This window comes from Hippocampus guttulatus, chromosome 3, assembly GCF_054856545.1.
Source record: "Hippocampus guttulatus isolate MCC_2025c chromosome 3, RoL_Hgut_1.0, whole genome shotgun sequence".
In the NCBI taxonomy this organism is placed as follows: domain Eukaryota; kingdom Metazoa; phylum Chordata; class Actinopteri; order Syngnathiformes; family Syngnathidae; genus Hippocampus; species Hippocampus guttulatus.
Window position 1 is genome coordinate 11,033,590 of NC_141263.1, and position 17,233 is coordinate 11,050,822.

Genomic DNA, 17,233 nt, shown 5'->3' on the forward strand with positions numbered 1-17,233 from the left:
GTGCAAAGCGTGTGTGAGGAGTGCAATGAAAGGCATGTCTTGCCTATAGTCAAGCGTGATTGTGAGAGGGTCATTATCTGAAGCTGAGTGAGTGCAGCCGGCACTGGGGAGCTACACTCATAGCACACAGGGGGTCTTGAAAATAATATCGTTAATATGCAACAATGACATGAAGGCACCCAAACGGAAGTTCAAAATCAATTCCGCTATTTTTGTGTATCTGGTTGCTGCTTCCTCTTCTGTTCAAAGCAGAAATATAAAACGCGATACAGGATCTTCACTCTTTGCTCATTTGTTGTGCTACCCGGTCAAGAGCAACTGCGTCATCATTTGCGTGTATTGTCAGCGGCATGGATGTGGCGGTAGGTGACCAAAGCTTCTTTCTTTTTTCCTCCCCCACAAAGACGGACAGTTGAGGATGGATTCAAGTTAAAAACGCATTCTTTTGTTTCCACATGGTAGGATTCGCTTGTCAACGGAAGTGTGCTAATAGTTCACCAGCTCCATGAGGGGAAGCACCAATATGAAGTGAAAAATGTCGTCAAGCACCGAAACTCAAGCGGAGGAAAACACATCATAAGGTATTTGTACATTGAAGACTTACCGGTAAGTCTTTTTTTGGTTTTTGGTTGGTTTTTTTTTTTTTTTTTGAGAGGGGTTGTTTGAAGATGTTGATGTGTAAGGAAATGCAGACCAATAAATCTAATGAAAATCTCAACCACACTGCAGAATAAAACACTCAATGTTGTCTTTGGAAAGATACAGTATCTTTCAATCTAGTCCCTGTATTCGATCTGATTAGATTGTCTAGGTAATGGAATGGTAATATTTAACCTAACAGGACAATATTTGATCCGATATTTAGAATGAATTAATTACTAATTCAAAATCTATCATCTCGCTGGAGGGTGTTGGAAAGTCATAATTTCATCATTCTTTTTTTTCTGTTAGGAGAGGAGACACGCTGGTGCAAATAAATGGCACTGACCTGCAGGATTTACCCCCCGATCAGCTTGCTCAGGCCATAGCGAAGGGTCAGCCAATGTTGGTGAGACGATCGCATCTTTCACGGTTGAGCATTGTCTCTGTCCCTCCGCCGACCTATCATTGGCAAACCAAAAGTTAATTTTCGGTCCTCCTTGTTGGCAGGAGCACTGGCCTACATTTACATCCTAAATTCAAGTTTTTCGTCCATGAAAGCATATTAATTGGCCGCCTTGCTTCCAGTATGTGTGTGTTCGATTGTTTACTCCAATCAGATTTCAACCCAAGGCAAGGCAATCTAATCTGTTCAGGTCCTTGTGAATCAGTAGGGCTGGCCCATGTTACTTTACACTCCATTGACAATAAGATTGTTTCTTCAACCAATCACATTTTAAAATAGCCTCGCAGCAAAGTACTCACAATGACGTCAAGATTTTCCTGCTCTCTGATCATCAAAGCTGATCTCTTATTTTTGTGATCAGACGGTGCACAAGTCAGGCCGGAAGAAGGAGCACATTAAGCAGCTCTGCTCAATGGAGAATGTTCTCCACCCCATCTCCAAGGAGGCCACCGTACTTGAATTCAGCATGGAAATGGTGCGAGAGGAAGACCTGCAGCAGAGTGAGAGCAGCTTAAGGGGCGATAAAGAAGAGTATGGCGATGCTGAGAACAACCTTTGCCCGGCTGAGGACGAGGAGAAGAAACGGGAAAGCAATTTGCTTGTTGTTACCATGACGGAAACTAGCTTCTCTGTGTTGAGAGGAAGGGGCTGTGATTCTGGGAGCGACTGCCGTGGATGTCATGGGACAGGATGTACCTTGAATGACATTGTCATTGTGGCAAAGTCCAGCAATGTGACACTTGGTGAGTTCAATTTGCTTTTCACTTACTGGAGGCAAAAATGAGGGTAAACAGATCCACAAACAAGCATCAAGTGAAGGTGACTCTCTGGAGTGGGCACCAAAGCATCACCAGGGAGACAAAAGTATTATATTTCCTTTCAAATGTTGAAATACTCGAGATATACACTACTCACAAAAAGTTTGAGTTACTCTGCCTTCAGCAGAAATTTCAGGATGAACCTAAAATGTCATCTTTTACTTTACAGATTACTTTAATTTCATCTTCTCTCAATGTCCAACTGGTTAATGTTTCAGTACTAGCACAACTTCCAAGATGCAGAATGTAAAATAAAAAGAAAAAGAAATCACAATAGATGTACGGTAATATAGTAAGTATGGTCCTTGAATACGCTCTGCATCTCTAGTGCTACCTGCTGATGGCACTCTGTGCTCAGCGGCTTCCTGTCTCAGGCCATGCTATCGTGAGGCACTGTTGAGCAATTGTTCTTGGTCAAAACGTGAACAGCATAAGGAAAAGGATTGTTTAAATTTAAAAAGTAATTAAAAAACACTGACCAGTCGCACATTCAACGTTTAGAGACAGCCAAATTTAGTTCACTCGAAAAGTTGAAAGTGCATTTTAGGCCTGTCCTGAAATTTCAACAGAAAGCGTAATATCCTGAATGTTTTCAGAAAATAGTATTTACAGTTACAATAAACGCCTTCTCCATTGCAAGAGTTAGGTTCCTGACCACCGCTGCAATAAATGAAATCCACCATATAAAAATAAATCTATCAATCTAAGATTTATTTTGCTATGTTGTTTTACAGTTTCAAGAGGAGGGGGCACTTTCAAACAAATGATGGCATTGAACACAGCAGTTGAACATGTGGCCTCGCACAAATATCTACGAGGCCTTTGTTCACAGAAGACTCTCTATGTTTCACCTCAACCAGGTTTTTCCATACAATTGTCACCCTCAGAATAGAAATTACTCAATGCGTCTCACTTTTCAGTTCATTCATCCGATTCAGTGCATGCTCTGTATAGTACATTCTAGGAAATACTGAACTATAGATTCACTTCTACACAAAACCTGAAATGTTGCTTTGTGAGGACAATTGTCCCGATGTTTTTGTGCTCAGAGAAAATGACCATCTACTGCTACAAGTCAACTTATTTGGACCAAAATTACCCTGTGGTTTTGAACTTCTCAGACTCCGACTGCTTCCTTAAGTGCGCCAAGAAAGAAGAGCGGGTGCTCCTGCAAGTGGAGGTATTGAAGATCTCTCTTTTCAAATTTTGAAAATTCTACTGTAATTGAGCAATCTCACCCAAAAGCCTTTGTAATTGCCTTTAGATGCTATAAGATAGGGGCAAATCACTTTTATCTGCTTGACTATGATTTGGACTAACTAGCTGAAGTTCCTCCTCTCATTTCAATCTAGTTTCGGGGCCCACAAACGGTGCCAAAGTAACATTTTTATATTTGACATGGCTATGGCCTGAGCACAAAAACAGAAAATACTGTATATGAATTTCTCAAAGATATGTTCCCCACAAAACTCTGCGAATGGGTAAATGTGCAAATGCAGTTCCATAAATATGCTAATGATCGCTGTACCACAAGTAGTCTTGTAGAACTTTAAGAGAAGCACAAGTGTCTTAGCAGAAAAAAAAACATTGACCATGCATTTAACAGAAACAGGGCTAACAATCAAACATACAAATACACAATGAACACCAATGGCTGACTCACTAGGCCACACCCCTTAAAAGCACACAACGCTCAAATGTACAACAGTATTTGTGACTTTCGGCTTAATTACAGATGTAAAAGATATAAAACCATTTTTTCACATTTTATTTGATAAAGTTGTTTATATTATTATAATATTATAATTTATATTTTACAATACAATATTCATTAACAAAAAACAAAAATGTATTTCAATTCTCTCAAACAGAGTAAATGATAAACAACCGGGCCGCCTGGCCACTAAACCCCATAAATGGTGAAAATATGTGTACATTTGACAGCCATTATGATATCCCAAAGCGGGTGGGTTGGCTTAAAAGAAAATGAGCATAAAGTGCATGACTAGACAATTAAACCGACCTGCAACTTGGTCATAGCACAGAATAGACTTGAATGTGAAATTACTAGTGTAAATGCCACATTTCTACCATGTTCAACAGCCATATTTGTTTTTGTAGGCAGTGGATAAGAAGATGATGAAAAACATTTCCATGAACGATGAGACCAAACTTTGTTTCGTCTTCTACATGAAAACTGACAGCACAAAGCAGCGCAAGTTTGAGTCTGCACTCTACAGGGGATGGTACATCCAAATAGCCAGTTCAGCTTCCACAGACTCTGTGGAAATGTCAAAATCAGATGGACACCAAGGACCTCAGTCATTCCTCTTCATCATTCAGACATAGAACCCCCCCCCCCCCCCCCCAACCGACCCAACAACACCACATAGATGCTAATTCTTAGCCCATGCACCTATGGAGTGTCCCATTGTATGTTAGCATGCAGGTATTTAATGCAATGTGATTTTGTTTCATGTATTGTGAAGTGAGTTGAGTCACCGGCCACCAAAGTTGACACTTTCTCACAACTCAAAGCAAATAATGGGCCAATCAATTGCTTGTATGTCAAGGAGCCAAGGTACATTGAAAATGCTACTTTGGATTTTTTGAATTTACAATATTTGTTGGAGTTTAAAAAAAAAAAAAGTCCAAATATGCTTAAGTCATTTTTTAATTAACCATTCATCCATCTCTGCACCATTCGGAATTTCAATTACGTACACAAAAAGGAGGAGAAAATGGTACTGTACATTCGACAGGCAACATTTATTTTACAGGACATGGTCTGACAAACAACTTGGGGACTGATCCAAACCAAATGTAATAAGACTACTGTTATGACAGAATAATATTTTAAAAGTTAAAATATTCTGAGGTTTGTGAAAGTCTTTCACATGAGATATGATTTCTGGATTGTAAACTAAACTGATGTTAACAATATACTGAAAATATAGTTGACATTTTTTGAAAACATTCTCCTGCTCCTGTCCCCTGCACACACATTTTTACATTGCATGTTATCATTATATTGTGGCATTACAATCAATATAATAAATTAAATTAAATCATTATACACATTATACACTTCAAGTTTTTCTCGGTCGCTTTGATACATTTCTCAGATCAGGATTGAAATTTGTAAAACAGTAAGTGCATTTCTCAAAACAAATGGCAAAACATCATGGTTCCCCTGCAAAAACTATGTTCTTTCTCAAAATCTTGAGTACATTTCTCAAAAGCAGGTATCTGCATCATTGAACATGCCATCAGAAGGACAAGCCTTTGTGTATGTATAAGACAGTCAACGTGCTCCGTCATGTTATCAATGTAACAGTTTACTCTGGAAGGATGTTAGGATGCCGCTTCAGTTTTGAAGACAAAATCAGTCTCGTCAGACTTTTAATATCATGGCTTCAGTTAAATTTTGACGATCGGTAAATTAATTTGTTTGCTTTAAATGTCTCAAGATGCTGGCCACCTCTGCTAAAATCGCCTCCCTCCTGAATTAAACAGATCATTCAATTCTACGCCTGAAATGAAATTATGAATCCATAAAGGCTCAACAGAATGTGTTTCAGGTTTTCTGGAAAAAAAAAGAAAATAAATGACTTCTTTAAAAGTTACACCTTCATCTCGGTGGAAGATTGATTGCAAGAGACTGGGTAAGAGTCAGGTTTCAGTTTTACTCTTTGTACTGTAATTTGTTGACAAATCATCTCATTGCAACATAGAAAGGAGAAGACAGCATTGCATTGCACACAAAAAATATATACCAGTAAATATATACCAGTATATTAAAAACAAAAAACGTAGAAGGGTGAACACGGGGGAAACTTCTTAGGGACGATTGTAGGATTTACAGTGCAGTTTTACAACTACCTGTGGACCACTTTCTCATCCGCATCACAACACTTACCTTCACTTGCTGTGAGTGATTTCAAAAAACTGGTTGATGATTGGTTGATCTAATGCTCCACAAATTTCTCTTTGTTTGAAAACATTTTCAAGATCCTCCTGGTGAAAAAAAATGTCTCAAGGTAATGTATCGAAATACACTTGACATATTATGACATCTTCTTTACCACTTTTGCATGTCAAGATTTATATGAAAAACGAATACCAAATTATTTTGGGGTGTGAGATAATTCAACAAAGACCTTTTATAATACATAACCAATAGATCATGTTCAACGCAGCAGAGAAATGTCGATAATCATTTGCATGGATATGCCAAAGCATTTACACCATGTCCAAAGAAATGAGAAACTGCTTTTTTGATCTGCACAAGTGACACAATGATGTGAAAATTGAACAAGTAGTCTTGAAAAATTCCATCCTAATCTGAGAAATGTACCAAAGCAACTGAGAAAAACTTGAACACTGATAAACACACATTAACAAAGCCATCAAGTGTACATGAAAGAAACCTAGGAATATATTTAAAGGTACATGTGTTGCTCTTTTATACTGCTTTGAGTATTTTACAACGCAGTACAGCGCACAGTAAGTGGGAGACTGCACAGGATTGTTGGTGACACATACACTATTCACAAAAAGTTACAGAGAGTCGGGCTCACCCGAAGGCTGAATATTCCTAACCTCCCAAGAGTGATGATGAGCTCATGTTACTTTTCCTTTCTTCCGCTGGGTCAAGATGAGAAAAAATTTCTCAGAGACCGGTTTGTTCATCATTCGTGTCCTCATAGGCTCTGTTGGTCTGCCCCTCCGGCTCAGGCTCGTAAGGATTTTCCACCCCCATGTTTTTCGACTTCCTGCAAAGGTAGATGAACATAACGTGTCATCTGCATGGACGCGACGTAGGTGTCGAACGTGAAGCGACTTCAACTTACTTCCTACGCTCTCTGATGCCAGAGATGATGAGGAGGAGCCCCATTAGCACCACCACTCCCATGACCACTCCAAACACAACCAGCCACACCTCCACCGGCTGCTCCACGGGAGGTGAAAGTGTTGCCGGGATACCATCAAACTCTAGTGTGTGGTCATCCAGCTGGAAAGCGTCGTTGATTCGGCCTCGGGATAGTCTGTGATCCACGCAAGACATATCGCTCGAATATCTTCAAGGAATTATCCTCACCTCTCATTATTTCCACTGGAAAGTTTCCAATTTGGCATATTTCCCAAATTCGCCGTCTTAACTTCCCATGAAAATTTACAGCACAATTTCCCACCCCTTTGTAACCGTAAGAAGAGAAGGAAGTCAAATCATTCATAGTATAAAGTACATACTGTACGTGTACATATGTACTGTCACTTATTAAAATGAGAGTTTTACAGTTTTTTTTTCAGAAATAATGTTTGAAAAATTAACATCTGCGACACAACATTCCTACATTGTGTACTTGTGTCATTAGTTTTGAGATCATTTTTAAACCGATGCAATGATAACTATTTGTGTAAATAGGATTTTAAAATACCTTTGCTGTTGGTGGCTTTATGAAGGCAACAGTGTGATAATGGATTTAAATTATTTGCAAATATGAATACATTTCCACTGAAAAGCTGTCAAATCATTTTCAACAAGCAGTGGCAATAGTAGAGAGCAGCAAAAGCTCAGTGTGTATGGACTTGACAGTGAGGACTTCTGAAAGGGACAACTCATGTCTAAATGAAGCTCCTCAAATCATTTCAGACAGTAGAGTTTACTGACACTACGATTCCTTAACGTGGTGGCAAAGCATGATTTTTGTCTTTAAATAAAGATCACCTACTCAGATCAACAGAAGTCCTCTGCAACAAGATGACAGACGTTTGCGACAATGAACTACTTCTGTCTAACTGAAGCTGCTCAACTCACTTCACTATAGTTCCCCGGCACCAACATGCCACAAGATAGTACAAGATAACTATGTGGTGGTTCACACCACTAAAACTTTTCTGTAATGGTCAAACGTATTGAGATGCCCCTGGATGTGCTACATTCAAGTTTGGCCTCACCGTATGGCTGCCTTCAAATCTTCTCTTGGCACGTATACGGATGGATTATTTGGGTTGGTCACCACGATGTAGAAGGAAATCCTGGGCGTCTGTTTGTAAGTTATGACGTTGTCTGCTCTGCAGATGCAAAACCCCCCCCCCGAGAGAAACGTTGCAACATAGCAGCAGTAACAAGATCAAAAGATGAGACAAAGCAAAACATACTGACGTGAAGAGAAGAGTGTTGTTCTTTTGGCTGTGGTACTGACGCAGGGCGTAAGCGACGCTGGCCCTGAACAGGTACTGCTCGTTGGAGTTCCAGGAATACTACAACATCATTTTTTTAGCTGATTATTACATCCCATGTCATTTTTGGTGTGCCATTTTGCAACATATGCTGACTAATAAAAGGACTACTTACAGCTTCATCACCCATGGCCATTTTTAAACTGAGCCTCACTTTGATGCCATAATCAGAATCTGCAATCATGGTCAATGAATCCAATATATTACATGGGTTCTACTTTAGCTAAATGTTTTGATTAACAAAGCGATACGGTGTTTTTAAAAATCACTTTTCACACTCATTTTCCATGCACTCATAGTACGTTCCAGGTCAATTTGACCACAGGCTCAGAGACGTTTTTTTTTTCTTCTAAGACATGATCCAGATGCTTCGGCAAGTTTTGAGAGCATGCATGATTATTTTAACTACTCACATGGATCTACTGCTGCATCCCAGCCAACAATGCGGTTATGTTTCATGTTGTCCTCCTTCAGCCAAACGTAAAGTTTTTGGAAATAGTCCAGCAGTGGCCCAGCGTCCATCTTGATATCTCCAGATATTGTATGCAAAGCTCGGGTCCAGGATTGGGACCGACCCAACACTAACATGTTCCTGACAAAAAAATGATTGGTGATGACTGCTGAAAGGAAAACTCGGGCCACCACATTAGGTACAACTACACAAACTAATGAGACAAAATAATGGAAAGCTAACACAGTATTAAGTCTTTCATGCACCCTATATCGTGATAACATTATAAGCTGTCTACTGTAGTAACCACTGTCCTTGAAAGGGTTAAAAAAAAAGCAGAACTGTGAACATGGGACGATCTCCTTGGGGAACTTTGCACATTGTGATATGTATGCGTACACTGTACATTCCTGGCTTTTGGGCCATAAATTCCCGTCTGCATCGCAATAATTATATTTACTCTGTGAGCAATTTCAGAAAACTGTTTGATCATCGGTCGATTTAATGCTTCACACCTGTCCCTTCATTAGAAAGTCAAGATGCTTGAGGGAAAAAGCCTAATGGAGTCAGGCTTCAGCAGCATGGAAGAAGATGTAGCTAGCACAGTGGCGTGTTATGTTGCATTTTTGTACAGTATTGAAAATTTCTGTAGTTGTGACGTCATGTTGACAATAAAAGAGGTGGATTAAGTTCAGTAATTAGCCGCTTCCTTTCTTTCTTTTTTCAGGCTGCCCCAATTAAATTGTTGAAAGGAGAAGTGACAATGTTACCCGAGCTTGGTGCCTGCCGCTGTTGAACCGGTGATGTCACACGAAGACAAAGCATCGGACTGACCGGCAGCATGACAAAGGGCTTTTTGGAACTGGAACTGGTAAATGGTTCTTGTGAAGTACCTATATGTAAAGCCATGAACAAAAAAACAAAAAACAAAAACACAAAGATGACCGTTGTTAACGTTTCTCAGAATCAAGTACAGTATTTGATTTGGTTTCATGGATCTGTGTGTGTATACATCACACATCTGTTTGTACTTAACCATCCAGCCATCCATCCATCCATAGTGTATGGCATTCCTGAATGTATGCATATATTACGTGATGACATAATAGTATGTGATGTTGTGTACCTGGAAGAGTGTGGAATAAAGTGGGAATGGGAATGGTGCAAGTCCAGTCTGCTCAATGGTGGTTAATAAGAGATAAGAAGACGACACCATCCATCCATCATTATGTCTATTTTATTTTGTAATGTTTTGAATGGCGCACTGAGTATATGTGTAAGCAAGATAAAACTAGAGAATACTTAGTTTTTACTCATCTTTTGATGGTAAATCTTATTTTGGTGCTAATACTCACACAGAAGTTTGGATTGTTGGGCTTTTGAGTAAACCTAAAATGTACTACAAGCATTACAGGTCAACTGAATTTGACCTTCTCTAAACTTGTGAATAAAAATGTCTGTTTTACCGGATGAAGGAATAGTCTCCAGAGACGTGGAACAAAGCAGCAGGGTCACAGTAAGTCTCATCTCTCGGCACGGGCTCCACCACGCCAACTAGCTCCCTCCTGTTAGGTTAGACAACGCTGATTGGAGCAGATGATTGAACCAGCAGGGATTTCTATTGTTTCCAATTAAATGATTCACTGTCTGTAAGGAGGCAAAGTGTCTGTCTGCCTACTTCATCTCCCACCAGCGCTCCATCCATTTATCCTGTGAGATATTTCCTGCAAAGACCTGCCACCTCCACTCCTCCAGCATATAGGTGAAAGGCAGAGTGGCCACAATGGTGAGTGCCTGTTTTAGCAGGAAGTTCATCTCTGTCTCTATGGCGATAAAATAAGAAAAAAGGAATTTGACATGTAGTGTTGACGTTGAGCCACTTAATGGCGGTGGACACAAGCTTGACAGATAGCTAACGAGCTAGCTAGCTCAATAGATGCTAACTAGATGGATGGGCAGATGCATGGGATGAAGGATGGAACATTTTATGATTAAATTGTTGCATTTTGGGATGTGGGGTGAATACATTTATAAATAGGACAACACAAAACAGTTGAATTGACAATAAATGAATCAATATGCAAGGTTACATTTGTATGAGAATAAGAAATGAGGATGGTAGTGAAGAAATGAGAAGAATTAAAGCGATAAATTTCTCATACCAAATCTAGTCACATGTTTTGAAGAACCTTTTTTATTTTACCATTATCATAGGTGAAGTTAGAAGGCAGGAGGTCAAGGCTCTGCAGGTGCTTAGGTGTGGCAGCAGACAGGGACATGATCTCGCCAACGGCCTCGTGGAAACCCTCATTGGCACCGTCTCTCAGGAGGTAGGACAAGTTCCGATAAGCCATCTGGTACTGGTTGTGGCCCATCTCATGGTGGACAGTCAGAAAGTTCTCCATGTTGACTTGAGTGCACATTTTGATCCTGAGGGCGGTACGAGATATGTCGACGATGGCACTTTTATTGGGGAATAAAGATGTGTTGTGATACCATATCAGATATAGAGTACCAATAAAACAAATTGCGAGAATGTTCCTGATGAGTCATAGAGATAGAACAAACATTAAATCAATGAAGTTTAGAAGAAAACAAGCCGCATTGGGAGCATGTTATCAAGTGTCATTAATTTAGCTTTATTGTTCCTGGATGCAATAATGCGAAAACGTGACGGTCTAAGATTTAAAAAAAAAGAAAAAAACCCTTGTTCACCTAAAATTACTTGTGCAGTTGAATCTCTTTTTCGTTGAATAATAATTAAAGTATTTCGATGGCCGAAGACAAGTGAACATCAACACGAAGATTAAATTAAAAAGTGAAAAATACTTTACAGTACTTAATAATGATTCAATAAACATTTTTATTGCACATAAAAGGTAAATAAAATGGTTCCCCCAATGTATGAAAATGAAAGGTTCTATCTACTTGAATATAAAACTAGTGGTTTAATTGTGTACTAGTAGGCCAAAAAGTAGTGAGAAGAAATGAATTTGTAAGGCAGTCATTTTATAAGTCCGCTGAATTGTTTACTGCTGAGGACAAAGTGCATGCTGTAATATAGGCCTTAAAATGGACAGCAAGGGTATGGAATACATGCCTGAACGACTTGCCATACTGTACGTGAGCTCATATTTCTCTTAATTGTTTCTTTGTACTTTGTTCAACTTTATCTATGATGTCAATGTGTGTGTGTGTGTGTGTGTGCGTGCGTGCGTGCGTGCGTGCGTGCGTACGTGTGCGTGCGTGTGTGTTACCTAAAGTCCTTTCTGTTCCCCATGTCCCAGGCTGTGGGATGACAGACCACCTTGCGTCCATCTTCAGGCTTCACCAGCATGGAGTCGTTCCAGAAGTTGTCAAACATTTTATACAAGCCCACCGATTCAAAAAACTTCTCCGCCTCTTCAAATAGTCGGCGCTCAGTCCAGCCCTGAAATTCACGTTGACGCGGATTGAAAATTGATGGATACAAATTTCCATCTGCTGTTTGTGATGCACTGTATTTGTATTAATGCATAAACACTCTTACCTTCTACACTCTATTCACAAATCTCGAGTCACGGATTGAGTGATTAACTTTTTTTTAAAATTATAAACGTTCTCTGAAAAACTCATCCGTTTGCTCTTTTTGTGCTCATGCCAAAGTCCTGTCTAATGTAAAAGTATTGGTTTGGCATTATCTTGTGGTATCTTGGTGCCAAGGAACTACATTGCAGTGGGTTGAGGAGCTTCATTTCATGCTTTTCTGCTATCTCATGGCAATTATGTTGAAGTGAATGGAAGAGGAAACAGACTCTGTTGTACTGCACCTTTTCCACCATTGTTTTGCTGACATCAATCTCACCCTGGTAGGGCATTGACAGAGGATACAAGTTAGTCCAGAATCTTCCCCACATGTCGCCTAGTATAATCACATGGAAACAAAAGGGCAAAAAAAATCATCCAATATCCAAAATCAAAGACAAAATATAGAATGTAAATTCAAAGCTACCGATTACTTGGAGGCAACCACAGTCTGAAAAATAATAAAATTGTACCCAAGAGATGGGCTGGCAGAGGTCCTTGTTCATCAATATGCCCTTTGTGTACTTTCATCAGCTTAGCCCTCACGTAGGCATGTAGCTCCTTGTATAAGGGCAGGATCTGTGGGAAGACATCTTGCTATTTGTATCCAGGCACACATAATGGACATTCTCTCTTCCTTCCATGTTTTAAATTCCAAGACACTATACGGACGTACCTGTTTATAGATGGAGCGAACATCTTCCATCAGCTGATCCCTGGTATAATCGTATGGACTTTCCTCATCAATAGTCTCATAGTTATATCTCCAGTAAGCGCCATAGTCCTCAAACCCTTCAAGTGCATGGATTAAAGGAGAGAATTTTAAAAATCTAAAAAATACCGCCAGAAGTTATTTTATGGCACTAGGGGTATTACAAAAGGTGAACATTTTCTGGTAAAATTTAAATAAAGTTCCAAAGAAAGCTAAGGCGGGAAATTTTTAAGTCACCAGCAGTTATCACCAGCTCATTGTGTATTTAATGAGGGTATCCATTCATTTTGTCTGTTGCCACACTGGCCAAGAAGAGTGACAATCTTCCAGACACGCATGGATTGCTGTGTCCTTTACGGCAGAGATGTTTCCATGCGAAAATGTGAGCGTGTCACATGTAAAAGGAGGAGGAGAGGAGCTGCCGAAATTGGTGGCGAATGAAGTCAGCCATGTTAATGGTAAAAAGATTGATGATGATTAATCAATTGAAGTGGATAAAACAAAATATCCGGAATATTAAATCTTGAAAAAGCAACAACAAGTTGACTTCATCGTGTCGTTATGAAATTTGTACTGGCTTAGTCAGGCCAGCGTCAGTGAACTTCGGGTGTGGACACAGTCAAGTCGTAGCCCTGGGCCAGCGGGCCAATGTTAATATTGAATCCTGATATTTCCAACTAACTTTAAAAGGCCAGTGATGAAAATTTCTCCGAAAAGAGAAGAAGCATTACGAGACAATGAGTGGGATCACCATTCAGTTTTGCAGCTTCGTTCTTCAGAAGCACATAGTCTTCATAGAGCGGCCTCATCCTCTTCCCCACCTCCCTCCTCCATCCCTCCCACACGTGCAGAAGCTCCGAATAGTTGCGGCTGGTGGCCATCACGTGTTCCAAGACTATAAAAAACAGCACAACTTAGTCAGCAAACTGAAACTCCCCTAAAGTATTGGCTAATCCCAAAAACTACGACAGACAAAGTTTGGCTTTAATGTATGCCTTTTCGTTAAGAATGAAATTCAGAATCTTCTCATGTGATTTTGGCACAGATAATTGATGGTAATCGTTAGACCCGTAGGTCACTCAGAATGCGGATGAATGGTTTCTGAGTTTGATTCCCATGAGTATTTTTTGGTAGACAGTGTTGTGAAATGTTTACTTCTGCCATGGGTTAGATGCAGAGGTCTTATTTTCGGTGCTCATACAGTGCAGTGCACACAATGTACCTTTATCATTTTGTTGCGGTCATCATGTGATTATCACTGTTGTGAATACGTCTGTAGTTGTGCCCATTGTTGTCTCATTCCTCCCCATGGTGCTTCACACGCTTCGATACAGTTTTCTCTGTTCGGTCTATTCATTTCAACACAACCAAGTAAGATTTCTAGCAGGTTTTTTAGATCCACTTAATTTCTTTAGCATTTTTTTTAACCATACAAAAAGAATATATATATATTTTTAATGATGGTTAAAAAATACAGATACAAAACTTGGATGGTAAATATTTTTTTACTATCAAATTTCAGACTTTTTCAAGTATGTGAGGAATTCAACATTTTAGATAGCACAAAAATCCCACAAGATGTATCTTTGCAACTAGATTTGATTTTTTTTGTTTACGCTGAATATTTTGATGGTTAAAAATTCTATTTTAACCACTCAATGCTGCATCTTAAAATTCTAATTCAAAGTCAGATGGCACCAAAGTCTAGATCAGATCAGCCATATAAATCTAGATTTTACAGATCATCATTAAAAATTCACTGTTAGACATTTAAATTCAGATGGCACAGTGCATGAAGTTTTTCGTTGCCAAGTGCTTCCTCATGTGGGGTTTTCTTTAACATATGAGGAGTGTGGGTGTTGACCTACTCAGTGTGTGAAGTGCTTTGAGTTAATTCTGTTTTGAATTGGCGCAGCACAAATAAAATTGACTTTACTGGTAAAAGGGCAACCGCAAAAAAAAAAAAACTGTCTGCAGCAACGGCCATTCCGATGGAACATTAAACTACTTTATCAACATAGGAAAACACCTTTCAAATCACAATTGGTCAGATTAAAGCAAATCATTTGTTCAGTATTGCAGTTTGCATTCGATCATAATCCTAACAATTGAAAAAAAAAGACAAGTATACATCCTTTGCATGTTAATTATAAACTGCCCCACTCCATAAGCGCATGTTAGCTTATTAACAACGTGTACCTGGCTCCAAAGTCTGACAGTTAAGCGGGTCGTCCATCATGCACACAGTTGCTGTGCTGTAGATTGTACTCATGTCGCTCATGATCTTGCTCAGCTGCAGGCAGATTTGCAAGAAAAAAAAAAGGGGAACTTGGTGAGATCTTGAAAACACAGTAAGAGGGGAGACAGCTTTTGAATAGACGAGAGAATTTTAACAAATGGAACTGAGCCGTGAGTCTTACGTGTGAAGCTTTATCCTGTGACAGAGCACCAGCACCTTTGTCTTGTAGTGTGATGAGCTGCAATTTGATCTGAGGATCCTTGATTTCCTTAATGGGGAATTTCTGAGCCTGCTCTGACCTTTCAGTGTAGAACTTGCCCCATATTTGACCCTGTTCTGACTAGAGACATGAAAACAGACGCATTAAATATGCCATCCACACGGTCTAGAGGCTGATTTGAAGGGGAAAAAAAATTCTCACCAATTTCTCTGAGTTCTCCTTTGTGATGTTGGTGTTGTAGGCCCATGATGCCAGTGAGTACTGATACATACGCTCACTGGCCTCCTCATCAAACTTTCGCAGGAAGTCCCGTGCCTCATTCTCCACTAGCGACTGAGAAGAAAGAGAAAAACAGAAAGCCAGCGCGCAAAGGAAAATCTTTCCTGACATGCTGAGACTCACACACAATCACACTCTGAGAAGGAAGGACACTGAACACTCTTATACACTTTCCATAATCTTCTGCACTGCCTTGGCCTTTGGACAGAGTCATAACTGAGGGTGTATCTTAGTTTATGTTAATAGATAGCGTGGTTCATTCCAGCGACCACTGAGCTGGTGCTTGAAAACGAAATAATAGACATTCCTCGGACGCTGTAAAATTAGTTTGACACAATTTATGAATGAGCATGTTGAAAATAGCTGCCCCGGCGCCTCACAATGACAACCTGTGGTTAGTGAGAAGCCGGCATGTACTGCATGTTGAGAACCGCGTATAGGTCATTCCACAATTGGAGGGCATTTCCTGCCCTCCTCCCATGACAAAATAAAACTTAGATCAAAATCGTATCTAAATAAACGTTTTACATTAAACAGTGTGGTGCTTTGCCTCAGTGGTAGAGTGTTGGAGTGCCACACCAGAGGTTGAGTGTTCAATCCCTGGTTGTTGCAACAATGTAGGGCGGCCCAGTGGTTAGCACGTCGGCTTCACAGTGCAGAGGTACCGGGTTCGATTCCAGCTCCGGCCTCCCTGTGTGGAGTTTGCATGTTCTCCCCGGGCCTGCGTGGGTTTTCCCCGGGTGCTCCGGTTTCCTCCCACATTCCAAAAACATGCAGGCTGTTTGAACACTCTAAATTGTCCCGAGGTGTGAGTGTGAGCGCGGATGGTTGTTCGTCTCTGTGTGCCATGCGATTGGCTGGCAACCGATTCAGGGTGTCCCCCGGAGACAGCTGGGATAGGCTCCAGCACCCCTCGTGAGGATCAAGCGGTACGGAAGATGAATGAATGAATACATTAAACAGTTGAGATTTGAGGTATTGTGCTTTTTAACCCTGGAGAACCCACGGGGTCAAATTTGGCCCCTATAAATTATGCGATTCAAATGCTACCCTTAAATTCCAAAGGGTCAAATTTGGCCCTTAACCTAAATTAGGATTGAGGCATTTAATATTTGAAAAAACATATATTTTGGTGTTCAGTGAACATATAGCAGTTATTTAATGTATAATTCATCATTTTCCAAAGAAGAACAGTACTTAACAGATGGGTTAGAAGGTTTCAGCCACTTGAACATTATGTACAAATCAATTCCAGTGAAGTTGGAACATTGTGTTCAACAAAATACAAAACACAATTATTTGCAGATCATGTTCAGCAGATCATGTGAATTTAATTGAATTCACAACTAAGACATAATATTTAATGGTCGAACTGATCGACTTTATTGTTTTTAGCATATAATCTTTGACTTTTAATTTTATGGCTGCGACACATTCCAAAAAAGCTCGGAAATTAGGCAAAAAAAAAAAAAGACTGAGAAAGTTGAGGAATGCTCATTAAACACCTGTATGGAACATCCCACAGGTGAACAACCTAACTGGGAACAAGTGGATGCCTTGATTGTATAAAAGGAGCTTCTCCTGAATTGCTCAGTCATT

At 39.9% G+C, this 17,233-nt stretch overlaps 2 protein-coding genes across 3 annotated transcripts; one reads left to right on the plus strand and one right to left on the minus strand.

Moving 5' to 3' along the window:
* Positions 1-263: 263 nt before the first annotated feature.
* Positions 264-5,549, plus strand: LOC147207465 (uncharacterized). 2 transcript variants are annotated; one of them, XM_086107970.1, is made up of 7 exons: positions 264-362; positions 463-581; positions 952-1,048; positions 1,467-1,848; positions 2,658-2,783; positions 2,973-3,103; positions 4,045-5,549. In XM_086107970.1, exons 1-7 carry the CDS (start codon positions 351-353, stop codon positions 4,270-4,272), a joined length of 1,095 nt encoding a protein of 364 aa, XP_085964096.1. In that variant the 5' UTR covers positions 264-350; the 3' UTR covers positions 4,273-5,549. The 2 variants fall into 2 exon arrangements, with proteins under 2 accessions (XP_085964096.1, XP_085964097.1); XM_086107971.1 differs by having other exon boundaries at positions 3,045-3,103.
* Positions 5,550-6,449: 900 nt separating this feature from the next.
* On the minus strand, positions 6,450-15,745 carry ace2 (angiotensin I converting enzyme 2). Its single transcript, XM_086106877.1, has 18 exons — positions 15,557-15,745; positions 15,317-15,475; positions 15,096-15,189; positions 13,648-13,791; positions 12,861-12,976; positions 12,658-12,763; positions 12,430-12,521; positions 11,878-12,050; positions 10,824-11,050; positions 10,299-10,443; positions 10,087-10,185; positions 9,391-9,513; positions 8,583-8,761; positions 8,285-8,343; positions 8,093-8,190; positions 7,885-8,001; positions 6,777-6,971; positions 6,450-6,698 (listed from the first exon to the last, which is right to left on the minus strand). The coding sequence occupies exons 1-18, from the start codon at positions 15,743-15,745 to the stop codon at positions 6,596-6,598; spliced, it is 2,418 nt and encodes an 805-aa protein (XP_085963003.1). The 3' UTR covers positions 6,450-6,595.
* Between the last annotated feature and the right edge of the window lie 1,488 nt (positions 15,746-17,233).

Bases quoted from the DNA above. Each gene is read 5' to 3' on its own strand.
- LOC147207465 (XM_086107970.1), top strand. The intron at 1,049-1,466 runs GTGAGACGATCG...TTTTGTGATCAG, and splicing joins CGAAGGGTCAGCCAATGTTG to ACGGTGCACAAGTCAGGCCG. The intron at 2,784-2,972 runs GTTTTTCCATAC...TTTTGTGCTCAG, and splicing joins CTATGTTTCACCTCAACCAG to AGAAAATGACCATCTACTGC.
- ace2 (XM_086106877.1), bottom strand. From the start codon at position 15,745: ATGTCAGGAAAGATTTTCCTTTGCGCGCTGGCTTTCTGTTTTTCTCTT. The intron at 12,977-13,647 runs GTGATCCCACTC...ATGCACTTGAAG, and splicing joins CGAAGCTGCAAAACTGAATG to GGTTTGAGGACTATGGCGCT. The intron at 12,522-12,657 runs GTACAATTTTAT...TGATTATACTAG, and splicing joins TCTGCCAGCCCATCTCTTGG to GCGACATGTGGGGAAGATTC.